The sequence below is a fragment of the Panulirus ornatus genome, chromosome 4, assembly GCF_036320965.1.
Source record: "Panulirus ornatus isolate Po-2019 chromosome 4, ASM3632096v1, whole genome shotgun sequence".
NCBI classification, from domain to species: Eukaryota; Metazoa; Arthropoda; class Malacostraca; order Decapoda; family Palinuridae; genus Panulirus; species Panulirus ornatus.
Window position 1 is genome coordinate 74,937,027 of NC_092227.1, and position 27,829 is coordinate 74,964,855.

Here is a 27,829-nt window from a genome sequence, read left to right on the forward strand (position 1 = left end):
AAGAGCAAGGTTATTAGGAACAGTAGGGTTGAGGGACAAGTCAATTGGGAGGTAAGTTTGAATGGAGAAAAACTGGAGGAAGTGAGGTGTTTTCAACATCTGGGAGTGGATTTGGCAGCAGATGGAACCATGGAAGTTGAAGTGAATCATAGGGTGGGGGAGGGGGTGAAAGTTCTGGGAGCGTTGAAGAATGTGTGGAAATCGTGAACGTTATCTTGGAAAGCAAAAATGGGTATGTTTGCAGGAATAGTGGTTCCAACAATTATATATGGTTGCAAGGCGTGGGCTATAGATAGAGTTGTGCGGAGGGGGGGTGGATGTACTAGAAATGAGATGTTTGAGGACAATATGTGGTGTGAGGTGGTTTAATCGCGTAAGTAATGAAAAGATAAGAGAGATGTGTGGTAATAAAAAGAGTGTGGTTGAGAGAGCAGAAGAGGGTGTTCTGAAATGGTTTGGTCACATGGAGAGAATAAGTGAGGAAAGATTGACAAAGAGGATATATGTGTCATAGGTGGAGGGAACAAGAAGTGGGAGACCAAATTGGAGGTGGAAAGATGGAGTGAAAAAGATTTTGAGTGATCGGGGCCTGAACATGCAGGAGGGTGAAAGGCGTGCAATGAATAGAGTGAATTGGAACAATGTGGTATACCGGGGTTGATGTGCTGTCAATGGATTGAACCAGGGCATGTGAAGCGTCTGGGGTAAACCATGGAAAGTTCTGTGGGGCCTGGATGTGGAAAGGGAGCTGTGGTTTCGGTGCATTATACATGACAGCTTGAGACTGAGTGTGAACGAGTGGGGCCTTTGTTGTCTTTCCTAGCGCCACCTTGCACACATGTGAGGGGAGGGGGTTGTTATTTCATGTGTGGCGGAGTGGCAACGGGAATGAATAAGGGCAGACAGTATGAATTATGTACATGTGTATATATATATATATATATCAATGACATTATCTGACATGAATATCACAACCAATACAAAGAAATAAATGCAGTAAAGATAGGAAACAGATTATGTGAACTAAAAGAGATAAAAGACATTGGAGATACAGTATCTGTAAAAAAAGTTACAAAAATAGAGAAGCCCAATGTTTGTTACTTTTGCATTAGAAGAAGGTGGTGTCCTGAGAGGTAACGATTCTTGTCTACCATGAAGAATACAACAGAGTAATGACATTTTTCAATACATTATACAAGAACATTAAATTACAAGGCTATTGTTCATATGTTCTTAATGCTTCCCTGCTGAGGTGGGAAAGACAGCTAAGCATAAAACATAAAAAGAAATAAATGATTATCAAAATAATAAACAGAGATGAGGAAGAAAAAAGTAGACATACTCAAAGGGCTACAACAGAAGAGAGTGAAAAACCAGAAAGGTTACAATCATCACAAATGCAGAGACACCATGAATGTCAAATAATTGGAGAATGCAGCTGAAAGGAGTACTCTTATGTGCATATGCAGGTGGATTAGTTGTTAATGGAACAAAACTGGATGTTCAGAGACCACTTAAAGGAAATCAAACCATAGGATCTTGCTGATGTGGAATCATATCTGATCTTTCACAGCAATAAGTAGGAGCATGGATGGGAAAAGAAAACAATAGATGAAAGGGTTTGATCTTTGTAGTAAAAGACAAGCAAAAGCTTCTGGCAGTATTTGTGAATAATGGTATTTTACGACAGTATGTTATGGGAAAAGTAGGGGTGAAAGACTATCTAATTGATACTATAACAATCAATCTCCTGTGAGCAAATGATGAACCTGATCAAATATCTGAAAGATATAATGAAGGCATACACAATCTGGATGGTGCAGAAGAGGCAGCAATTCTAATTCTACTTCAAGACAGAAAAGTTCTATATAATGGTGGGTTTTAATTATAATGAAACTTTAGGAAAACTTGCTTTTGTAGATAGGGAAGGAATCATAGAAATAAATACTCAGACTGTTCAAGAAAACACCCCGTAGCAACATGCCACTGAACACAAAGGATCAGGAGGCTGATACATCACCAGTATTTAATCTTTTCAATACAAAAGCCTATGAAGTGTATATAATCATATGAGCTTTCTATTTTGCCCAACTCCTACCATAATTCAAGTATCAGTTTAATGTAGAAGAATAAGGAATGGTTAAAATAAAGTGTCTGTAAAAAAAACCTTATCCAGACACTCTAAGGGTGCAATCATTGTACATCTAATCTCAAGACAAATGTTTACACCAGTTTGAGCACCAACAACTCACCTCAGTGTGCCTCAAGGACTCTTGTTCTTTCTTTGCTTTTCCAGGCCGCCATTTCATTTTAGGAATTTCATTTCTGGATACTGTATTTCTTCCATTTGCACCTCAAGATGGTTGGCTCTCACATTTCTCTGGAGGAGAAAGCTCAGATTCTTGCTTGGAAACAAGAAAATACGAATATACATGAAGTTTGCAGCTGCTCAAAATGCACAATCAGACAGCTGCTTCCTGCAACACCTCAACAGTGCCTTGCCTCATTCAGATCAAAGACTTTATGGACCTTAAATATTTCAGAAACCTTCCTAATTCTATGCCCAGACTTCTGCTCTGCAGGTGGTAATCAAGGCCAAAGGAGAGATGATATGTGTGACTGCCTTTGAAAATACATGGGTAAGCGGAAGAGGGCTTTTGTAGACGATGTAGCAGCTATGTGAAAAACATTTTCATTAATTCTATGTAGCATTCCATAGAAATTCCAATTACCTGTTAAGTAGTAAAACATTGTTACCATGTGGACTAAAATGTACAAGTAAATGTCCTCAATCTTAAGGAATTGAACAATCTTATCTTAACATAATAAAGGAATTCTAAATATAAAATTTGTATTCAGATCCGAACTTTTGATTTTGAAAGCTTTTTCATTTCTGTTTGTGAATTCCCACTTCAGCAAGTAACAACAGGAACAGACAAGGAATGGCCTTAACTGTACACATTCCCAGCTATCATGCATAAAAAAACCAAAACCAGATTCCCTATCCACTGCCACATTCCACATACTAAAATATCCTAGTTTTCTTGACCTCTTCAAGTACCCTGTATCAGCCCATAGACAGCATACCACCCCTTGTATACCATGTAATTCCAATTCACTCTAAACCATGTAAACCTCTCACCCTCATGAATGCTCAGATCCCCATAACTCCTATGTCTCATCCCCTTGCTTCCTTCTCTTCATACATATATATCCTCTTAGCCTGTGTCTTTTCATTCATCTTCTCCATATGTTCACACCTTTTCAGTATATTCTGGTCAGCTCTCACTTGTACTCCAATTTGTATAGTTTATCTCTCTTGCAGTGTTATTCCTTGCATGATCAACCGACTCACATCACATACTGTTTTCAAGCATTTCATTTCTAATACATTTACCCTTTTCCGGCCTTTTATATTAAGGTCCAAGACTTGCACCTGAACAACACCAATGGGACAAATATACTGTTAAAAAACATAACCATCTTTGCCCTTACAGACAATGACCTCTCCTTCCAGATACTCGTCAATGCACCCAGAATATTTGCCCTCTCTCCCACCTTATGATTCACTTCAGCTCCCACAGTTCTATCAACTGTCATGTACATTCCCAGTTATCAAACACTACCTCCTGGGTTTCCCAAGTCACACACTCAAACCAATCTATATCACCCACAATCTGACCCTCATTACTTAACTTTTACTCATATTAACTCTCAAATTCCTCATTTCACACATCCTCCCAAATTCTGCCATCAAACCCATGTTACCTGCAAGCAGCAACTGACACCTGCCAGGTTTCCCCACTCCCAACATACTGGAGACTCAGTCTCCTTTCCAGACCCTATCATTTATTTCCCTCACCACTTCATCCATAAACAAATCTAAGACCCACAGTGAAGTCACATTTATAGGGAAATATGCCAGCCACTGCAGTGCTGGCTCACTGCACTTTGTCACTACTCTTCCTACCATCCAAGTAGTAGCATTTCCTTTGGTGGTTTCTTCCTGTATACTTACTACTGCAAAGCTGAAAGTACTTTCTGTTATTCATATAAATATATATACATTTAATAAACTGGAGGAAGTGAAGTGTTTTAGATATCTGGGAGTGGATCTGGCAGCGGATGGAACCATGGAAGCGGAAGTGGATCATAGGGTGGGGGAGGGGGCGAAAATTCTGGGAGCCTTGAAAAATGTGTGGAAGTCGAGAACATTATCTCGGAAAGCAAATATGGGTATGTTTGAAGGAATAGTGGTTCCAACAATGTTGTATGGTTGCGAGGCGTGGGCTATGGATAGAGTTGTGCGCAGGAGGATGGATGTGCTGGAAATGAGATGTTTGAGGACAATGTGTGGTGTGAGGTGGTTTGATCGAGTAAGTAACGTAAGGGTAAGAGAGATGTGTGGAAATAAAAAGAGCGTGGTTGAGAGAGCAGAAGAGGGTGTTTGAAATGGTTTGGGCACATGGAGAGAATGAGTGAGGAAAGATTGACCAAGAGGATATATGTGTCGGAGGTGGAGGGAACGAGGAGAAGAGGGAGACCAAACTGGAGGTGGAAAGATGGAGTGAAAAAGATTTTGTGTGATCGGGGCCTGAACATGCAGGCAGGAGGGTGAAAGGAGGGCAAGGAATAGAGTGAATTGGAGCGATGTGGTATACCGGGGTTGACGTGCTGTCAGTGGATTGAATCGGGGCATGTGAGGCGTCTGGGGTAAACCATGGAAAGCTGTGTAGGTATGTATATTTGCGTGTGTGGACGTGTGTATATACATGTGTATGGGGGTGGGTTGGGCCATTTCTTTCGTCTGTTTCCTTGCGCTACCTCGCAGATGCGGGAGACAGCGGAAAAAAAAAAAATTAATATTCAGGTCATATGGCCTCAATCTCACCCTAAGGAACTATTATGAGATAAATGCATATGACTGTCTTATTCCCATGTACCACATAACTTCACCATATTCTTGCTGCAACTCCATCTCATGTTCTGTAACATAAACTTCAGACTGCCCTCTAAAACGTAAAACTTTCCATTACCTTTTTTTTCCTGCTTACCCTCATTCCTACATCATCTATTCTCCACCTCTGCCTTGCCCTTTCTGGATACTTGAGGAAGGAAATCTGGATTTTACATCTTTTTTTATAACATAACAGTTAGCAACTGCTTTTATTAAGGCATAATCATATCAACATTTAATATTTAGCAACAAATAATTTGAGCGCTGAGGATGGATCTTTTACAGTAGGTATGATGATATCAGTAACTAATTAAAGATTCAATATGAAGGGAAGTCATGATTTGAGATTTTCTTTGCGATTTTAAGCCAATCTCTATAACACAGAAAAGGGGTGGCTGTGTTGTTAACTGATTAGGTTACACTTTAATCGTATGTTTGAATCATGGTGAAGTGCCTGAGGAATGGCAGAAGCATGTAAAAGGCAAAGAGCACAAAGGTGAGCTTCCTTTATGCTGAAGTCTCCAGTTACAGACAAAAGTCCAAAAAAAAAGGCTAGGCCTTAAATACACAGAGGTCAATAATAAAGATTTATGAAGTTTGGAGGAAGTGTAATACCTGTGTTTGAATTACTGAAGTATTAGTTTGTATAGTGTACCTGGTAAGTTATATGGGTGAGTGGTGATTTAGCAGCATGCACAGAGCATCAGATTGGGGGAGAGCAATGTGGTTCAGGATTGGAAGAGGATGAGTGGATCATGTGTTTGTTTTGATGATTTTGTGTGAGAAATACAGAAACAGAAGGATTTGTATGTGGCATTTATGGATCTGGAGAAAGCATATGACAGGGTTAATAGAGATGCTTTGTGGAAGGTATTATAAACACATGGCAGAGGAAAATAGCAATAGGAAGCAGAGAAAATTTCCTCTACAAAGAAAGACATATGTGTGAGTGGGTAGTGACGAGGGTGTTTTGTTCCAGATGAAGGTGGGTCTGTGGCATGGGTGTGTCTGAACTATGGAAGTGAAGGTGAGTCATAGGGTAGGTGAGGAGGGGAAGGTTCTGGGAGCACTAAGGAATGTGTAATATGTTTGAACGAATAGTAGTTCCAACAATGTTGAACAGATGCAAGGCATGGGCCATAAATGAGCATGTATAGAGTAGGGTGAATGTGTTGAAAATAAAATGCATGCAGACAATAGGTGGTGTGAGGAGGTTGATCAAACAAGTAACATAAATCTTCACTCCATCATTTCCATTTCCAATTTGGTCTCCACATTCTCACTGTTCCTTCCAATTAACACATATATCCTCTTTGTCAACTTCGTATACTCTCTCAACCACACTCTTTTTATTACCACGCCTCTCTCTCTTAAACATTTTTTACTTACTTGATCAAACTACCTCACACTTCATATTTTTCTCAAACATTTCATTTCCAACACATCCACTCTCCTCTTTACATCCTCATCTATAGCCCATGCCGTGCATCTATATACCACTGTTGGGACTATTTCACCTTCAAACATACCCATTTTTGCTCTTCCAAATACCAACCTCTCTTTTCATGCAACCTTCAGTGTATATACACTTTAACTTATCTTTCTACCCCAGAAGTCCCTTCTTTCCTTATGAGGCTCCTGCAGCTCTGAGGAAGCTGGCCACATCCAATGGTTGGCAAGTGTACATGTTGAGCGTACATCTATGTGCAAAGAGTGCAGGGCAACTGAGTATGAAGGGTCTTGAGATATGTTGAAATGGAGTTTTAGTGTAGCAGTGATGGGTGATGTCCAAAGTGTAAGCAGAAGAGTGTGTGTAACCACTTGAGTTGAGAGGTTGGTTCAGTGCTTGTTGGGGTATGTGTTTTGTCAGTGTTCTATTTGTTGTGGGTTGGGGGATATGTGAGTAGGGGTTACAGAAATGTAAGGCACAGGTAAGCATTCTATTTCTGCTTTGAGGGTGTTGGTTTGTTACAGACTGGTTTCAGTGGGAAGAGTTTAGAGCCAATGTAATGAATTCAGTACCAAGCATGTTGAGGTGGGACTTTACTGCGAGGATCTTTGTTTCTTTGTGAAAGTGGTGAGTGTTTGTGGTTGCCAGGCAGCCAGTGTCTGTCCTGAGTGCACTCTTTTGGACGGTTTTCAGTTTTGTTTGCTTTTGACAGGGTGGAAAACAAGGCAGGTGAGGTTAGTTAAAAGCAGAGTGGATGGTTTATTTGTAATCTGCTGGCCATTAGTACTCTTAGGGCATCTAGTTTGTGTGTTGCTAATGTTTGCCTTTTCCCTCATTAGTGAGGCAGCACCAGGAATAGACCAAAATATGGCTTCACTCACTCACATCCACCTTCTGCCTGTCAGAAATGGACCAAAACCAAAGCCCCCTATCCACAACCAGGCCCTAATGACCTTATCCTGGTTTCCTCAATCACTTCTTGTGTCCTGGTTCAGCCCACTGATGACATACCAGCCCCTGTACACAACATTGCTCCAATTCAATCTATCCCTTGCAACTTTCACATCCTCCATTACGTTCAAACCCTGAGCACTCAAAACATATATCCATTTATTTCACCACTAACACTATGCCTGAGTAAGAATTAAGGGTAAAGTGTGTCTATATAGCTTCATGTCATTCACCACAAACGCTTTGCCTCTGTTAGCACTAAGAGTGAAATGAAGTACCAAGTAAAAAGAAAAAACAAAAAGGAAAAGAAAAAAACTACTCTATGCCCTTCCCTCTTACTTTGAGTTTTTATATGTGTTGGCCACACCCTCTCTTCACACTTTCTCAGCAATCCACCTGCCCAACACTGAGGTAGTTATATTACTTTCTGTATACTTTCTTTTGCTTTTGCAATCCAAGTTATCAATTCACACAATTTTTTTTTTTTTACTTCACATGGTGTTGGAACTTCCAACTAAATCGAGCCTTTTAAGGTTAAATATTACAAAATTCTTTTGCAAGCCTAATATCATGATAAACACATGAAGTATCTCTTAAGCATAACATCAAAAATGTGAAAAAGTAAATGAAAAGCTGCAATGATGGTATGCATGGTGATTATGAAACAACCTGAATATTAAAGACGTCATGCAATTTGCTGCGAGTAATACAAAACAGAATAAGAAATGAAGCTTTGCAATCATTTACTTGAAAATATGAACCACAGAGACATGCCTAAAACTTTCCCAAGTGGTAACAACCACATGAAAAGAATACAAAGTACTGAAAACAGCGTTTTCCTTTTTAACAAACTGCAGCTGGGCACCTGCCAATCATCAGTTACACTGACTTCATTTCATCAATCTAGCAACAAACTACCTTGGATAACAAGCAGGTAACCCCCTTCCTCAAAGGCAGCGAACTTATCAACTTGCACTTCTATCTGATACATACTATCTATAAGTTACCAATTAACCAAGATGGGTAGGTATGCAACTGTCTCTACACATTCACATGTGTTTATGAATAAACTGAAATCTATAATTGTGAGCTGTGTTTCCATAAAAGACAACAAACTGAAATGAAGTAAGCCCACAATTACAAGGTTCATACTGTTGTTTAAATTCCAAAATTCTGAGTTATACAAGAAACCAATATATCATATGGATCTAAATCCAGTTACAGGTTTCTCTTGCCTTAAATGGACCTGACAGGTGGAATTCTATTCAAATTTGGCAAACCTATTTCTAGCCAAAATTCGCTATATGTAGTTTTAATTCACTCATGAGTAGCTATGTGGGTGAAAGTGGGACAACACTGTTCTGTAAACAGATGACAGAATATAGTATTAATGCCCAGAAAAATAAATAATTGTGATGATAAGTATGTAATTCTCACTGACATAGTCACAAAAGTGATTCTGTAGGTAATAAATGTGAAGAGCATAAAAAAGTGCTATATCAAAGGAATAAGTATGTAGTCAGAGATGACATGACTGGACATGGGTTACTGTGCATGGACCACTGGACAGAGTAATAAAAAATGCCATAAACCTATAACTTCAGAAGGAAATGATATGATTAGATTGGGAAGTAACCTGCATGTGAAGGAGCATTTGAGAGAGAGAGAGAGAGAGAGAGAGAGGGAGAGAGAGAGAGAGAGAGAGAGAGAGAGAGAGAGAGAGAGAGGGAGGGAGGGAGGGAGGGAGGGAGGGAGGGAGGGAGAGGGAGAGGGAGAGAGAGAGAGAGAGAGAGAGAGAGAGACTGTAGTTATAAGTAAATGGACCTCCATTTCTTAGCTATCTTGAAAGAAAGCTAAAGAATGAGCGAGTAACAAGCAATAAATCAAGAAAAGGTGTCATATTTGATGAGAATATAATCCTACAACATGACTGTAATTCATGGGTAAGCAGGGATCCTGTTGGTAGTGAACTTCCACTTCTTTCTCACTTTACCATTCTCTGATGAAAAAATCTTACTTTCAAATTCTAATCAAATGCTTTATTATTATTAGATGAAGATACTTCAAAACATAAATGTTTTGTTGAATGATATGCAAATTAAAATAAATGTATACAGTGAGCATCTGGTTTCTTCTCAAATGCATTTGATCGTAGCATTTAATAATGAAAGTCTGAAGTCAATCTAAAGACAGTGAAAAACTTACATTTTGAAAATGTTAGGACTTGCTATGTCTATACTATGAAAAACCATGATACATAAGACAAAATAAAAGCAGTGCTCTGGCTTATACTTCCAGTAAACCCTCAATTTAATGGAATAATGTGGGGGGGGTGTCTATCAATGCTGAAAGTCCATTAAATTGAATGTAACCGATTTCTGTGCCACATCTGAGTTCACACACTTTCTTTTAATTCCTCTACCACTGAAGAGTTTAGTATGCGGTATGATAGTTGGGCTGCAGAGTTGCCGTTTGACTAATTCATCTGCTAGACGGAAAACAAATAAAGGTTAATGACGTCAGTAGACAGTGACATCACATACTGGAATGTTGGTAAATTTCTAAATTAATTACTTAGAACATTTTCAGAGGTATATTCTATATAAAAAATGAAAAATAGTAAATCTGAGATAATGATATCGCTTTTTCATTTATTTCCATAAGACACTTTTGAATTTTTATTTGCTGAGTCAACTAGGGGAGACAATGACGGAACCAAACTTAGCAAGACGGTTACTTTGTCCTGTCATATGGCAGTGTACGGATCCTCCTCCATGCGTTCTGCCACTAAGCTTTTGTCCAAAGCAATTACACACCAGTTTACATCATCTTTTGGTAAGTCCTTTGATAACATCCCACATTCTTTTTATATTCAACTTTTTGTAACAGCATACATCTTTACAATAGTTACCATGATAATTAAAGTGATACGATTTTTATGATCATGCCATTTTATATATTCAAAACAGGGCTGACTATTGAAATGAGCCTAACTGTGTATTACATCAATCTTTCAGAGCCCTACCGGAACATAATCATTTTGGGGGCTAAAGTATTCTGCCAACAGTGCATTTAACCCTTCTATTGGTGAGTCACTCAAAATTTGAAATACCACCAACAGCCAACTTGCATACTGAATAATAAGCAAACTATATCATTCAATAATGTATTGATAACTCTCACAACTGTGTTTTTCAGTTAAGTTAAATTTCTCAACACAACATAAAAAAAAATGACACTGAAAAATTCAGTATAAATTTTTTTTCATTAATGAACTATATAAAGGTACACCAACAATTTTCCAGCACTGTTGGTTCCAAAGCCTTGCCGGATTAACCATTTTGCTGGAGCAACCACGGTCACGTAATATTAATTCATCAATACACCTCTAACCCACTAATCATACATCTATGTGTCTAAAGGATACCATGGACAGCTAGAAATTTAAATCAAACAAATATTAAATGTTTGAGCACCCTAAGATGGGAAGTCCGTCCTTAGATTGTTTGAATCCTGTGGGGTCTTCTTTGTCTTTTGTTGTTAGTGTTTTCCTAGGTGTGCATCGCCAGAATAATGCAGTTTCGTCTGCATTATACACCTGCTCAGGACTGAGGTGCTCGTCAGTTACGAGTTTCACAAACTTGTCCACATACTCGGAAGCTCCTTCATGGTTTGCAGACCGCATTTCTCCGCACACTTTATTCACGCTCATGTTGTAATTTAAGTTCTTTATGGAACAACTTAGCCTGGTCCATTATCATGCTACCTGACAAGTCCACTCCATCACTCCGACACTGTCGAAACCATCCCATCATCACTTGATCGTGCTCAGTACTCTTACCATCTTTCATAGTTTTTCTAATCGTCATTTGCTTCTTGGATTCGTTGTCTGCATAGAATTTCAATATTTTCTCCATTTGCTTATTCATATCATACACAGCTGATGAACCAATACTGTAGATGTCGCACAGCTTATGCACCGAAACACCACGATCTATCTTTTTCAACAGTTCTACTTTATCTTGGATCGATATGGACTGGTGTTTACGTTTGACACCACAACTGACACTCTCATATATCTTAGAAGCCATAGCTAGGGTTAAATTCAAGCAAAATAAGCTAAGAATCTCACAGAATTGCAGTATCATCACCAACAAGTGCAGTGTAAAGAATGTAAATAAGTGCACCCTACACACAATGTCATCTGTGGTCGCCCAGTAAACTAGTCTGGTGGTTGCAGTAATTTCAAGTTCCATCACGTAATTTTGTCCTGACTAAAGGAGGTGCTGAACCATCAGTTGCTGGAAATTCGGTGGTGTACCTGCACTAAGATGTACAGTTACTTAAAATTATCACACTCTACATTTGTAGGTGAGCATGTCTTAAAAGGTGAAATTTTAAGAAACCTGAGTTTCAACCCTTGTTAGCTCAGGAAGAAGTAGGTCCAACAAAGGCCAATTGTAGGATCTGCAAGAGAAACACTGGAGCTGAAATTTCCACATTTAAGGGGACAAAAAGGCCAAACTCCATATCACCAATGAAATGAAAATGCAGGTTGACCCTTATGATGCTGGTCCTGCATCACTGGACCAAACTACCAATATTGCTGCTTTGGCTACAATTATCCTTTGCTGTTTTATTGCAGAGCATAACCTACCATTCTTCATAGCTGATCATCTCGTAGCTTTGAACATGAGATAGTTTCCGGATTCTGCAATTGCACACACAATGCCTCTGATAAGGACAGTCTACAGAGGTGATGAGAGCACTGGGTAAGGTAACAAACAGGAAGCTGGTAAAAAAACTTTAGTAAATTTCTCCATCACATAAGACAAAACAACATATATAAGTACTACAAATCTTTCTCTACTGTAGTTCGTTATTTTGATCTTGAAACTCACTGAATACATACATTCCATCATCACACAATGCCTTAATGATAATAGTATCCCTGTAGACAATTCGATAGGGTTTGCAGCTGATGGAGCTTCAAACATCATGGGCCTGCACAACTCTTTATGCAGCCGTCTTAAGGAGACTTTGCCAGGTGCTATAATCCGTCTTCAAATGTATTTGTCATTCCATTCATCTCTCTGCTTCAGAAGCAGCAAAGAACCTTCCATGACAACTGGAAGATTTAATAAGAAATATATATTCCTTTTTTGCCCACAGTGCAAAAAGAAAAAAATGGTATTGAGAAATTTCAGGATTTTTGCAATACAAAGCTGCACAAAATCCTTCATGTTTCTCAGACACGATGGCTATCCCTCCACCAAGCTGTGGATAGGGTGACTAAGCAATGGTGACCTCTCTCCCTCTATTTCAATTCTATGGCAATAAAGGAGAGGCTCTATCAGTTCAAACCATTAGTGAAAGACTAAATGACCCTGCTGTCAAATGTTATTTCCACTTCATAGACTGTTTCCAAAATATTATACTATGAACTTACTATTTCAGAGGGATACACCAAAGATACATCTTCTTCACAGTAGTATAACAACTTTATACAGAACATTATTATTAATATTCATAATATTTATCCTTGGGAATAAGGGAGAAAGAATGCTTCCCACGTTTTTCCCTGCATGTTGTAGAAGGCGACTAAAAGAGGAGGGAGCGGGGGCTGGAAATCCTTCCCTCTTGTTTTTTTAATTCTCCAAAAGAGGAACAGAGAAGGGGACAAGTGAGGATATTCTCTCAAAGGCTCAGTCCTCTGTTCTTAACGCTACCTCGCTAATTTGGGAAATGGCAAATAGTATGGAAAAAAAAAGCCAAATCTTAGAAGAGTGTTTACTGAAGGAAAGAGACCCATGTAATGAAAGATACCATTTGCCAGTAAATAAAATTTACTTAGGAAGCACAGCTCATGTTTTATTTTTCATTCATCTGGAAGCTTTCACAATATCTACTACAACCAGCAAATGTACTAAACTCAAAGATAAGATCTGAAGTGCCATCTCTACATGAACTTATTAAATGTGTGCCAAGGATATATGCCAGTGATATAACCAACCTTGATGATCAATGGAGGGAATTTCCCTGGCATGGATTCAATGGAAATCTAAAGTCATGTAATGTTTCAGGATTTTATATATAATTAACAGAGGCAGAGGACCTACAAGGGAACAAAAAGTTCAAGGCTTTTGCACATTTTGCCTTACAGGTTCTTGCATTGCCAACATCAAATGCAAATGCTGAAAGAATATTTTCAAAATCAAAATTGATGAAAACGAACATCAGAGCTAAATTAGAGTTATCATCAATTAAAGCTCAGATTCACTTATCAGAATGTGTGAGGAGCAGTGGTGGTAGCAAGCAATTTCAGCCCTCTTAAGCAATGTTACAATATATGCAATAAATTACATTTGTTAAGTCTTTGTGAGTTATCTTCGTAAAATATTTGTTTTATATACGTTACTAATTTCTATTATCATTATTATTATACTTAATTGCTGTTTCCTGTGTCAGCGAGGTAGCACAAAGAAACAGATGGAGAATGGCCAAACCCCCGCACATACACATATATAAACATGAAAGCCCATACATGCACATATACATACATATACATTTCAACGTAGAGAGAGGAGCAAGTATGCAGTCTGTTGTGGATGAGAGGGCTTGGGAAGTGAGTCAGTTGTTGTTTGCTGATGATACACTACTGGTGGCTGATTCAGGTGAGAAACTGAAGAAGTTGGTGACTGAGTTTGGTAGAGTTTGTGAAAGAAGAAAGTTGAGAGTAAATGCGAATAACAGCAAGGTTATTAGGTTCAGTAGGATTGAGGGACAAGCTAATTGGGAGGTAAGTTTGAATGGAGAAAAGTGAAGTGTTTTAGATATCTGGGAATGGACTTAGCAGCGGATGGAACCATGGAAGCAGAAGAGAGTCACAGGGTAGGGGAGGGGGCAAAGGTTCTTGGAGCATTGAAGAATGAGTGGAAGGTGAGAACGTTATCTCGGAAAGCAAAAATGGGTATGTTTGAATGAATAGTGGTTCCAACAATGTTATATGGATGCGAAGCATGGGCTATAGCTAGAGTTGCGCGGAGGAGGGTGGATGTGTTGGAAATGAAATGTTTGTGGACAATATGTTGTGTGAGGTGGTTTGATTGAGTAAGTAATGAAAGGGTAAGAGAAGTGTGAAAATAAAAAGAGTGTGGTTGCAAGAGCAAAAGAGGGTGTGTTGAAATAGTCTGGACACAAGGAGAGAATGAGAGAAAAGATTGATGAAGAGGATATATGTGCCAGAGGTGGAGGGAACAAGGAAAAGCAGGAGACCAAATTGGAGGTGGAAGGACAGAGTGAAAAAGATTCTGAGCAATCGGGTCCTGAACATACAGAAGGGGGAAAGGCGTGCAAGGAATAGAGTGAACTGGAACGATGTGGTATACTGGGGTCGACGTGCTGTCAATGCATTGAACCAGGGCATGTGAAGCGTGGGTCCTGGATGTGGAAAGGGAGCTGTGATTTCGGTCCATTACACATGACAGCTAGAGACTGAGTGTGAACGAATGTGGCCTTTTTTGTCTTTTCCTGGTGCTACCTTGCTGGTGGTGGTGGTGGTGGGATGTTATTTCATGTGTGGTGGGGTGGCGACAGGAATGGATGAAGACAGCAAGTATGAATATGTACATGTGTATATACAGTATGTATATGTCTGTGTATGTATATGCAAGTATACGTTGAAATATATATATGTATGTATATATGCGTGTATGGGCATTTATGTATATCCACATGTACGTGGAAGGGTTGGGCCATTCCTCGTCTGTTTCCTTGCGCTACCTCACTGACGCGGGAGATGGCAATTAAGTACAATAAATATATAATATTTCAACATATGGCCCACCTCTCCTCAGCCCACTTTCCCCAGTCCAATAGTCGTGCTGAAGCAGAGGTAAAGGCAGCCAAACGGGTGTTGAGGCACAACATGAGAGTTGGAGCTAGAATACACAACAGCAAAGTGATTACAGCTATGCCCCAATATCTCAATACCCTCTAGGGAGGGGGGAGGGAATATTAAGTCACCCGCACAGGTGGCAGCAGGAAGACAGTTGCGAGGTGGTGTTCCGGTGCCCTGGCAACATTATGTGACAAACTAGCGATAGAGAACTGCTCTGTGAAACAGGGAGCTGGCCATAGCAGAAAGCCAGGCTCGCATGCAGGGCGGCTCAGCAGGTAATGCCGCTACACTACCCCAGCTGTCAGTGGGCCCCCTGTCTACATGCAGGACGTCACTTCAAAGGTCTGCAACAGGTCAGGCATGGTGGTGGAGGTGAAGCCGCACAGACAATACTCAGAGAAGTTGGATGGCAGTAGCTGCCAGTGTTTGCGAAACTGACATCACCTACACCCCCAAGCTTTGCCAATCCCCATGACAACCATGGGTCAAGAGGAGTAAGTACCCACCAGCAGCATCTTTGCCTCCAGTTGTGGCGACACTCAGTCTCAAGAGGTGGGACCTTCACCATGTAAGACTACACCTGATACACTTGGAAGATTATGTTTGTTATGGCTCCTGTGAAGAGTGAACATACTAATTTGTTTGTTGTGTCATTTTTGTTCTGCTTTCCTTTACATAAGGGAAATGTATTGTTGTTGAGCAGTGATTTGCATGTATATTTGCCTTAGGCCTTGTTAATCTTTAATTTCATTCTTTATTTTTTGTTTTTGTTTTTAATATTGTTTTTGTTTTTCTTGTCACAAAATGTCACATTTAGTTACCAAAATCCAGTGATGGGGTGTAGGGCTTAGTGTGTAGTATGACAGTTAGGCTGCAGGCACCTGGCAGTGTGGCAATGGTCGCTGGGCAGTTGGAGGCAGGTGTGAAATAGAGGTGATGGCATCCCTCTCCTGTGAAAGGATGCCTCTTTACAATAAAGTGAGGATGGACTACCTGCTTTCATTGTACCTCTTACAGTCTCTTGATGCCATTTTGAATTGTAAGGATTGCAAAAGTTAATAAATAAAGTCACAATCCAGAAATAAGAGAAGCACTCTGTATACAACCTGACTACACATTAACTTGAAGCAGACTGAAACCGAAACAAAGTGAGTGCACTCTACACTACCAAATACAAGTGCGAAATGAAATGCGCATGGTGTGGCGTTTGAGATTTTTTATTCTTTTTATTTTTCGAATTATCATTACTCAAAGCACTGTATCATTATTAGTCCATTAAATCTGAAATCCCTTATATCAGGGTTCATTAAATCGAGGGTTTACTGTATTTAAGTGTGATAAAAGTGCCAGTAAGATTAAAATGAAAAACCAATACAGAACCTTTGATGCCACTGATATGTATCTTTTAATATCCTGTAAAGAGAAATCAAAATGTACCATTAATGCCATGAAAGAATATGTGGAGTGTTAAAGGAGACAATTCTCAATGATAGTCATGAAAGTGACACAAATGATGAGTACAGAGTGTTACATCAGAGGGAACAGGACTTGGTGCTGCCATGGCTGATTATTGTAGGTGGATTACAAGACACAGCATAAGTACCTTCCCATTGTTGAAGAAAGTGATAAAAAAAACATTTCTCAATCATCCTAAGAAAGCAAAAGTGTGAAAAAGGAACAGGTGGTAAAAATAAAGGTGTTATCTGTGAGGAAAATAGATTAAGTCAGCATGATGTAATAAAATATGGGTGAGTTTAGCTCCAAGGGTCAATGACCTTACATTACCTTCGCTTTCTAACATTCTAAATTAATTCTTTATTCATGTTTGAAGAAGATACATAAAGACAGAAAAGTTCTATTGAATAATAAACATTGTAAGTTATTATAATACATTAGTATGAGCACTGGAATTATTCTTAATTGAATTTTATAACACTTCCTGAGGAGGGTGAACATGTTCGAAATCAAATGTCTGAGGATGATCCATGGGTTAGGCAGGTTGATTGCTTAAGAAGGAAAGAGTTAGAGAGAGCTGTTGTAGTAAGCAAAGTAAGTCAAGATAGCTGACCACAGTGTAAAGAAAAGTTCAGGACATAAAGAGAGGATGAGTAAAGAGACTGATCAAGAGGACATATGTGTTAGAAGAATAAGAAGGAAAGGGAACTGAGGAGACAAATTGATGGAGTGAAACATTACAAACCATACAAAACTGTGCATAAACATTAAACTGTTTAATCTATAGAAAGGCCTCTCAAATTTACATACACAATGAAGAGAACACTGCTTATGTAAAAGCTGTAGTGTTACTGCATCATAAAGCAGATAATGGTAAGTTTTAATGAGAGGAATGTAAAACAATGTACAAGATCCCGCATTAAAGTTGTCATAGCTTTTACAAAGACAATATGACAATATCCTTTAGATTCAATCACACAGTTCAATATCAGAAAAAGAAATCTCAGTCTTATGCTAGTATTTTCATCATATGATAGGTGTATCACTGGGGATTGTGAAGGAAGACTAATGTACACATATCTCCAGTATATCATAAAATGTATCTAAGCAGGATGGGAGCATGAGGTTGGAAATCCTCCCCTCCATTATCAATTTCCAAAAGAAAAATAGAAGAAAGGGGCCAAGTGAAGCCTTTTTCCTCTAAGGCTCATTCATCTACTCCTGACTACCTTACTCCTGACTTACCAAACACATGTGAAAGAAAGTCAACACATGTAAAAGTATATCTGATCCAAAGCTTATCTACAAATGGCAAATACAACATAGTCTATTGTCTGATGACAGGAGAAGACAGTAAGGACTTCCTACCAAATACATAACAGGTGCCTTGCCAGGAAACATTCTCCTTGTTCTGTGATAGTCAGCTTCTCCATGTTTGAAATGTTGATGTGCAGACTGGACAAATCAAATTACAGAGCTAGATGGCATCCTATCTGCAACTGGGTGTACAACTGCCTAGAGGGTGGCATTATGGGCTAACCAGCAAAACCAGTAAACCAGCACTATATGTGGCTGGACAAACACTGACTGCCCAGTCAATAATGATGAAAGACCAATCTATTTATACATGTGATTTCCTAATCAAGAGGTCTATAGTGTTTGTTGCTATGAGGGGTCACAGTCATATCTCAACGAGTCCTTGTCAAGTACAGAAAAATGCTGTTTTTGTACTAAGATAATTATTTCATCATACACCGACATCCATCTTCCCTATATCTTCCCTTTGATATAAAGTTTTTCTGTAAGCAAAATGCCTCATGAATACCTACTCAATATATACATTACTAGCATGATGAAGAAAGCTAATTCTACAATAATGGAAAAGGTTTTTGGAATGTCCAAGATAATAAAAGAAAAGAAACATGAGCTAATTAAATATGAAATTCTTTTGAATAATGTCGTAGCTAAAGTTATAGTACTGCTACAAGGTTGCATGTTCAGTTTGAAACAGGAAGAGAAAAGAAGAATTGAAGTAGAAATATTTGAAACAGACAAGTGTTCTGATAAAAATACGTACAAATGCAAAAGTTTTCTATCTATCTATATCTCTGATGCCCATTCCCTTCAGGAACTCCCTCAAGGGAGTAGCCATGGCAAAAGAGTCTCCATAACTGGTGAACTGCAATGCTGCTTCTTAACTTTTAGTGCTTCATCCATAATGGGCCACTGACAGATGGCAACTTATTGCCGTGTCTCCAGAGGCTCTTACCTAATGCTCCAACCAAATACTTCTACCTAATGTTCCTGCCTAGTGTTCCAACCTACTATTTCTACCTAATGCCCCATTTGCTGTTCCTACCTACTACTTCTACCTAATGTTTTAATAAAATTGTAAGTATGATTTATCATCTTTTCCCTTAACTTTAACAGCAATGCATGATCATGTAAAAGTGGGGTACTGTACTGAGATGATATGGTTGTACATAAAGAATAAATGTGGTGAGACTGAAGAAAGGTGTGAAAATGACAGTTGAAAATTAAGTTGGATAAACTAAAAAGAGGTGTGATGGAGAAAACTGAAAAAGAAGTTGGTTTCAGAAGACAAAACATAAAATAAAACAGTGAAAGATTTTGTTAGTCAAAGATGTTAAAGGAATGTGCAAGAATCTGCATTGACTGTGGTATTTGGGAAATGAATCACCATGCTATGCACTCAGAAAACGTGAACAATCAAGAACAAATACAATGTACTTTTGTCTACAGAGAGGTAGCCTTCAACTGAAAAATTGGCAAATTATAAAACCAAGACAAACTATTCTGTACTGATATAAATATGAGCAGCTATAAATCAGCAACATAAATTTATTTGGAACCAAATATAAATTAATTTCCCACGACATCTGGAAATATCTAGATTTCTAAATATTACAAAAAAGTTACCTAAAGATATTTGTAAGGTCGCTGAAGTATGTTTATCATAAAGACGAAAAATGTTGATGAGTAATAAATTACTTTCATAACTTCATGATTATATGAATGTAAATGATGCCAATGATTTTTAATCCTAACTTCATGACTGTAAGGCAATTTTCTAAGTGACTGTGATAGCCCATTATCTGACCTAAGAAATAAAGCTCCATATGACTGATGGCTAACTGTGTGAAGCTGATGAACTACTTTGCCCATCTGTCTTCACTATTCCTAAAGCATCCTTCAGGAGTGTTACTACATCGCTTTTCTTCTGATGGTCATCTGCAGAAAGAAACAAAAGTATCAATGGAAAAGTAAACCATAATTTTCTACACAGAAACAATTCTATCAAAGAATAAAACTAAGTTGCTCTTTATCAGGGTTATCCACACTGTTTCCTCAAGCCAATACTCCTTCAGAACTTCGTTTACATTCTGGCTGTCTTATGTCGTCTATCACTAAAGTACATCCAAGTATCCTTCTCCTAAGTAATCTTTCAGTAACTTCTAGGAATTTGGCCACATTTCATAATTTGAGAAGGAAAAACATAGATTGGATCAACCATATACTAGAGACAATTACTCACTGCTGCCAGAAGTATTAGTTCCTATTACACTCACTAGTAATATTCTACATATATACCTTAGAGATAATCTTTTTCACATATCTGATTTCCTGAAAGCTTATATCAACTTAATGCAGTACTTCAAGAATCTGTGCAACTGTGGATTTTCTAAAAAAAAAATTACAATGCAATATTTCAACAAAACTGTTATTTCAAACACTTTTCTTTAACTTATCATTGACCCAGCATTTAGTCAAACAAAGATTCTGCTGTGGTTCATCCTTTGACATGAATACAGCTCTGAGAACAATGCTTATTCTGACAAATCCAATACATCAATGTACATCCACTTTCTAAAATACCCTTGTTTATACATTACTCTCTATCTTACTATCCGCAGTCATGTTGACAAACATCAGAAGGAAGCCAAATGATGTTTGTCATACTTCGGTAAAAATGAGGTTATGTATAGCTTTTTATATGTTCTTATATGTAAGTCTATACTCATCTGCTCCTAGAATAAATAAAGCACAAATAGAATTCCCTTTATCAAAGCCATATAAAAGCAATTCCTTCCTACAAATACAAGTGCATCACAGCAAATGAAGCAACCAATGAAAAAGCAAGGAAAACTACTCTTCCATCTCCATACCTTCAAAGCCAGTAACATCTCGTTCCAGTTGTAGCTTATCTTGGGCAATTTGCAGCATACCCTCCTCAATAGTATCCTTGCTGATCAGACGGATAATCTTCACAGTTCTGCAAAAGTAAAGAAAAAGCAAATCTTCACACACACAATTTACAATCATCATGACCCCATCATTAACTCACACTGATGGTTACACAAGCTGGGTAACTCCTTTCAATGGATATTTATGCAAAGAGTTTTGTTCCTCTTTTTCAAGGCTGCATGCTAAGCCTGGGTGGAGGCTGAGATGGCAGAGTCTCTCCACAGTCAATCACCCTCCAGCCATTCTAATGACTAAATATTTTCACAGATTTTCTAGGAAGGAAACTGAGCCCCCTTACGCTATCTTCAGATGACCAGGTAGATGACCTTGCATTACCTGATGATGTGGAAAGGTGATTATAGGAACAGTGGCTCTTCCAGCACTGAAAATTGATGAATGTGATGCAGAAGCTATTTCTAGCAAAAGCAGAGGTAATATTGCCACTGACTGCCCGGTCTTGGCAACAATGTATGTGCCTGGTGTAGCTTGTAATTATATAAACCTCTATAATTTCATAAAAAAAATCATCAATGATTCAAAATGATTATTACATGAAAATAAAAAAAAACATTTTTTCATTTTCTTATACTTTGAGAGTTGGGGTGAGAGAGTATCACTAAATTTTAGGGAGAATAATAAGATGTTTTGGAAGGAGGTAAATAAAGTGCGTAAAACAAGGGAACAAATGGGAACATCTGTGAAGGGGGCTAATGGGGAGGTGATAACAAGTAGTGGTGATGTGAGAAGGAGATGGAGTGAGTATTTTGAAGGTTTGTTGAATGTGTTTGATGATAGAGTGGCAGATATAGGGTGTTTTGGTCGAGGTGGTGTGCAAAGGGAGAGGGTTAGAGAGAATGATTTGGTAAACAGAGAAGAGGTAGTAAAAGCTTTGCGGAAGATGAAAGCTGGCAAGGCAGCGGGTTTGGATGGTATTGCAGTAGAATTTATTAAAAAAGGCGGTGACTGTATTGTTGACTGGTTGGTAAGGTTATTCAATATATGTATGACTCATGGTGAGGTGCCTGAGGATTGGCGGAATGCTTGCATAGTGCCTTTGTAAAAAGGAAAAGGGGATAAAAGTGAGTGCTGAAATTACAGAGGTATAAGTTTGAGTATTCCAGGGAAATTACATGGGAGGGTATTGATTGAGATGGTGAAGGCATGTACAGAGCATCAGATTGGGGAAGAGCAGTGTGGTTTTAGAAGTGGTGGAGGATGTTTGGATCTGGTGTTTGCTTTGAAGAATGTGTGTGAGAAATACTTAGAAAAGCAAATGGATTTGTATGTAGCATTTATGGATCTGGAGAAGGCATATGATAGAGTTGATAGAGATGCTCTGTGGAAGGTATTAAGACTATATGGTGTGGGAGGCAAGTTGTTAGAAGCAAAGAAAAGTTTTTATCGAGGATGTAAGGCAAGTGTACGAGTAGGAAGAGAGGATAATCTTTGGTTTTCAGTGAATGTTGGTTTGCGGAAGGGGTGCGTGATGTCTCCATGGTTGTTTAATTTGTTTATGGATGGGGTTGTTAGGGAGGTGAACACAACAGTTTTGGAAAGAGAGGCAAGTATGCAGTCTGTTGTGGATGAGAGAGCTTGGGAAGTGAGTCAGTTGTTGTTCGCTGATGATACAGTGCTGGTGGCTGATTCGGGTGAGAAACTGCAGAAGCTGGTGACTGAGTTTGGCAAAGTGTGAGAAGAAAGCTGAGAGTAAATATGAATAAGAGCAAGGTTATTAGGTACAGGAGGGTTGAGGGACAAGTCAATTGGGAGGTAAGATTGAATGGAGAAAAACTGGAGGAAGTGAAGTGTTTTAGATATCTGGGAGTGGATTTGGCAGCGGATGGAACCATGGAAGCAAAAGTGAATCATAAGGTGGGGGAGGGGGTGAAAGTTCTGGGAGCGTTGAAGAATGTGCGGAAATTGTGAACGTTATCTTGGAAAGCAAAAATGGGTATGTTTGAAGGAATAGTGGTTCCAACAATATTATACGGTTGCGAGGCGTGGGCTATAGATAGAGTTGTGCGGAGGAGGGTGGATGTGCTGGAAATGAGATGTTTGAGGAGAATAAATGGTGTGAGGTGGTTTGATCGAGTAAGTAATGAAAGGGTAAGAGAGATGTGTGGTAATAAAAAGAGTGTGGTTGAGAGAGCAGAAGAGGGTGTTTTGAAATGGTTTGGTCACATGGAGAGAATGAGTGAGGAAAGATTGACAAAGAGGATACATGTGTCAGAGTTAGAGGGAACAAGGAGAAGTGAGAGACCAAATTGGAGGTGGAAAGATGTGGTGAAAAAGATTTTGAGTGATCGGAGCCTGAACATGCATGAGGGTGAAAGGCGTGCAAGGAATAGAGTGAATTGGGAACGATGTGCTATACCGGGTCGACGTGCTGTCATTGGATTGAACCAGGGCATGTGAAGCGTCTGGGGTAAACCAAGGAAAGTTTTGTGGGGCCTGGATGTTTAAAGGGAGCTGCAGTATACATGACAGCTAGAGACCAAGTGTGAACGAATGTGGCCTTTGTTGTCTTTTCCTAGCGCTACCTCACGCACATGCGGGGGGAAGGAGGTTGTCATTTCATGTGTGGCGGGGTAGCGATGGGAATGAACAAGGTTGGAATCTTGTTGCAAAGCTACTTTTACAAGAGCCATGAACCCTTTCATTAAAAGAAAGTGTGCTGGACATGACTTCTACCACTGACATATCTTTTTGGTCCTGACCAAAAGCATCTCTAACAACTTCCCCTCTTTTCAGACCTGATCATTTTATTGCTATCTTTCCAGCTGATAAAGCTGATATCTTTGGTACCTTGTTTTCCTCTAACTCAACTTAAGATGATTCATCTTTGAATCCTCCAACCTTATCTCCTTTCTCTGAACCCGTGCCATCTCCTATATTCTCCTCACGTAGGATCTTCCAGATACTCTACCAATTTTGGGTGGACAAGGCAAATGGCTCAGATGGCATACCTCCATGGGTTCTAAGGGTGTGTGCTTCTGAATTAGCACCAATCCTTACTCGTCTACTTTTCCTCCATCTAAAAATCCGGACTTTTCCTTCTGCTTGGAAGCAAGCCATGGTACAACCTATTCCTAAGAAAAGAGACTACTCTAAACCCTCCAACTATTACCCCACAGCTCTTACTTCTGCTATCTTCAATCTCCTAAAAACTCTCCTAAACTCTCACTTTCTCAACACTTAGAATCCTATTCCATTCTTTCATATCAATGTTATGGCTTCCACAGAGCCAGGTCTACTGGTGATCTTCTGTCCTAAGTGACTAAGCTCTGGTCTTCATCTCACTGGGATTTTGCTGAAACTTTTGTCAAAGCCCTTGGCATCCATAAAGCATATGACAGTGTGGCATAAGTCTTTGCTTTCTAAACTCCATTCCTTTGGTTTCACTGCTTTTCTTTCTTCCCTAATGCAGCTTCCTCTCTGTGTGTTCCATTGCAATATTGTTGTTGGAGCAACTTTCCTCTCCAATCCTATCAATAACAGTGTTCTCAGGTTCTGTCCTATCACCTACTCTCCTCTCTCAATAATATATCCTCTCTTCTACTTCTAACCCCAATAAGTTTTAAGCTGATGATTTCATTTTACAAACTTCAACTCACTTTTTCTGTCCTCTTCCCTTTATGTTTTGTTCCCATTCTCATACTAGTCATATTTCTTCTCTTAATTTGAGAACTTGTGCAGCATTCTGGAGTTGGAAAGCAGTCAACTTATTGAATTTGATAATGCAAAAATGCATTTTCTTGCTGTATTCCTTTCTAATAATCATTTGCTTCCCTCGGTGCAGTTTCAGAGCAATGATTCAGCCCTAAAATAACATGAATATATTGGGCATAACCATGTCCTCCACTGTATCTGGATACCTCAAGTAATCTAGAGACCCCCTGGGAGTGTTGTATAGGTGTAATAAAAGTCTTTTTTAAGGGCAGATATTTCATATCTACAGGATTTATATTCACTTAAGCATGGTATACTGCTCACTCATCTAGAGTGGCTCATCCTCCACCTCTTTGTTAAATAGAGTAGAATCAAAAGCATGTCTCATTAATTCCACTGGCATCACCTCTCTTCAAACTTTCCCTTCCTTGGGCCATGATGTTGTTGCTCTCTTTCTATTCTATGTATATGATTTTGGCTATTGATCTCAGTGAGTTGTGTGCATGTGTCCCTACCCCTAAAGTCTGAATCTATGACATTTGTTTGAGCGTTGCATCCCACAGTTTCTGTATGAAGTCCAGCCACTCACATATTGGCTGTTATGATACCTCCTACTACCCTTGCACTGATATGCTGTGGAATTCTCTTCCTTCTTCATATAAGAGTCATGTCCACAAACTCATGCAGAGCCCTGATTAATTTCTACTTTCTTTTCCTTTATTTATTCTTTCACTTGAGATGGCCTTGGTAGGAGCATGTTTTGCCTGTGCCATGTCAGTCACTAAGTAAAAAGTTAATCATGATTAATTTTTAATATTTTCACCTAAAATCTCTTAGATAAAATTTATTGACATTCCTGTCAGTCTGTCTATCCCTAGTCAAGGAAGCTGCCAGATACATCATGATTAACCTCTATATACAACTGCCAATCAATCATCTATTTCTTTTGCAGGATAGACTATGCTGGCAGCTGGGGAGATATATCTTTAGGAAAATATTTTGATGTTAAACAGGATGGATGTTGTAGCAATATGGGAGTTAGGAAGATGGAAGAAACTGGGTATACATTAACTAAACAGTGTTATTCCTTTGTTCAGTGTGTGGTAGCCTAGAAGGGAGGGAGGGAGAGGGTAGCGGTGTTGGTGAGGCAGTAAATGTAGTGAGGGAGAATCTGGTAGCCAAGGTGGGGAAGTGGAGGTGGCCAAGAAGGGAGTGTGGTGGTGAGGTAGGGCTTGGAGAGCCAAAACCAACAAGTAATCTGTAAAACCTGTCAGCAATGATATATGCTTTTAAACTATATCCAGCGCCTTTGGCAGAAAAAAGGCTTTGAATAAGCAAGGCCTAGATGTACTTTTAGTTTTATGCCAATTATGTATGTCAAAAACTTGCTTAGTTTATCATATCCATAAAAATTTAGAAAAATGCTCAGAAGATAGACAACTTACCTAGTCTGTCCAACTCTGTGACATCGATCTTCAGCTTGCTTATCATTATAGGGATTGAAATCAATGTCATGAAGAATGACTGTATTTGCAGCTGTGAGATTAATGCCAAGTCCCCCTGCTTTCGTTGACAGAAGGAAGACAAATATATCTTCATCTTCTGTAAACTGGTCAATTAGTTCTTGTCTGTGGGAAGAGGAGTAATATTATGAATAAAATCAACAGTCAACAGAGTTCACCAAATAAAAGTGAAAAATCACTTTTACAGTAAGCTGTTACATCAACTAATACCCATGAATGTTACATATAGGACCTTACTCGGTGGGAAGGTCTGAGTCAAATGATCCAAATTTGTGTGTGAAAAAGAAAATCACAAGAAAATTGAGATCAATCCTAAGATTATGAAGCTGGCATAATGTAATTTACTGCGATATTTGCAGATATAATCACTTACAATATTAAGCATATCCGAAAACCCTTCTTCCTACAAAAGATGCTAATCAAATAAATGATATTATACTTAAGATAATACTGGTCTTTAGCAGAGCCAAAATTTGGAGGTACATTTTTATTTTGATCAATGTTTTAGCATAATCATTAATCATCACTTTACCTTACTTTCCTGACTCATGATCCCCTTTTATGGTATGTTTGCAGCATCAGGAAGCTGGCCACTTCCACTAAGTGGTACCACAGGTCAAGAAGTGAGGTGATGTTGCGTGTATGTCTTTGTGATGTGAGTGGAAAGCAACTGAGGAGTACGTGTTCAGTGTTTACAGTACGGAAGTTTATAAGTTTCCCTGGTTTATAATGGAGGATGCATTCTTAGAAAAGGCTAGTACTGTATACTGTGACTGATTTAGGTATAATGTAATATAAGTTTCCACAGTGACAGAGGTTCACATAAGCTTGTATTACTCATCTCACTTTAAATTTGCCAAAGTAATAGGTGATTTCTTGTCCAAAAATGACCAATTTAGTGTTAACTATTTTGACTGTTTTCTTAAAATGTAGGTAATATCTATTTTGACTCTTTTCTTAAAATGTATGTAATAAAAGTTGAAAAACCACACTTCTTGCCATCATAACTCACCCTTAATAAATGACCCATGGGTTTCCACAGTCACTAATCCATGTAACAATTCCACCCTCTAATCAGCAACTGCCACCATGCTAACATCATCAATCCACTTTCTACCAACTAACCAAAGTTCACAATTCAGATTATGGTTGCCAATACAAGGCAGGGATAGAAGGAAAAGAGAAACGGAGGGGAAAGCTGGGTAAAGTGTGCAAACCAGAGAGAATTACTAACAGGACACCAATTTGGAGTGAAAAGTTTTTTCAATTTTTAGAACCTACATCTCCCTCCTGTGATCTGTCCCACAAGCATGAGAGACTACCAGTGCCTTACAAGTCTTGTCACCACTCCTAAACACGTATAGGTTGAATCTATCTAATATGGCAACATTGGGACCTGGCCATTACCATACCACAGAAAATATATGCCCGACCCCTAGTCTTGCCAGATAATTCCACATATATATTGCTGTGTTATCAGAGGTAGAACAAAGCTTAAAGCAGGAAATAATATGACCATTAATGCTTCCAAACAAGGTTTTTACTGTTACATCAGATTATATCAGAAGTACCCCTAGATGGAGACTCTGCAATGTCTTGGGCAAGGGTTTTTCATGGCATACAACTCATACAGGGCAGATTCATCAGCATTATACAAT

The 27,829-nt window shown here is 38.9% G+C and overlaps 1 protein-coding gene across 5 annotated transcripts in view; it reads right to left on the minus strand.

The window, feature by feature from the left end:
- Positions 1-27,829, minus strand: part of LOC139745716 (SWI/SNF-related matrix-associated actin-dependent regulator of chromatin subfamily A containing DEAD/H box 1 homolog) — a 249,393-nt gene that overhangs the window by 21,776 nt on the left and 199,788 nt on the right. For 2 of the 5 annotated variants that reach the window (XM_071656175.1, XM_071656215.1), the window contains 4 exons: positions 26,094-26,276; positions 20,901-21,007; positions 19,835-19,965; positions 16,459-16,671 (listed from right to left, as the gene is read on the minus strand). In XM_071656175.1, the coding sequence (XP_071512276.1) occupies positions 19,865-19,965; positions 20,901-21,007; positions 26,094-26,276 (391 nt within the window). In that variant the 3' untranslated portion in view covers positions 16,459-16,671; positions 19,835-19,864. Of the gene's footprint in view, positions 1-12,049; positions 12,487-13,707; positions 16,209-16,458; positions 16,672-19,834; positions 19,966-20,900; positions 21,008-26,093; positions 26,277-27,829 lie in introns of those variants that run through there. The other 3 variants (XM_071656206.1, XM_071656196.1, XM_071656185.1) reach the window with 3 other exon arrangements.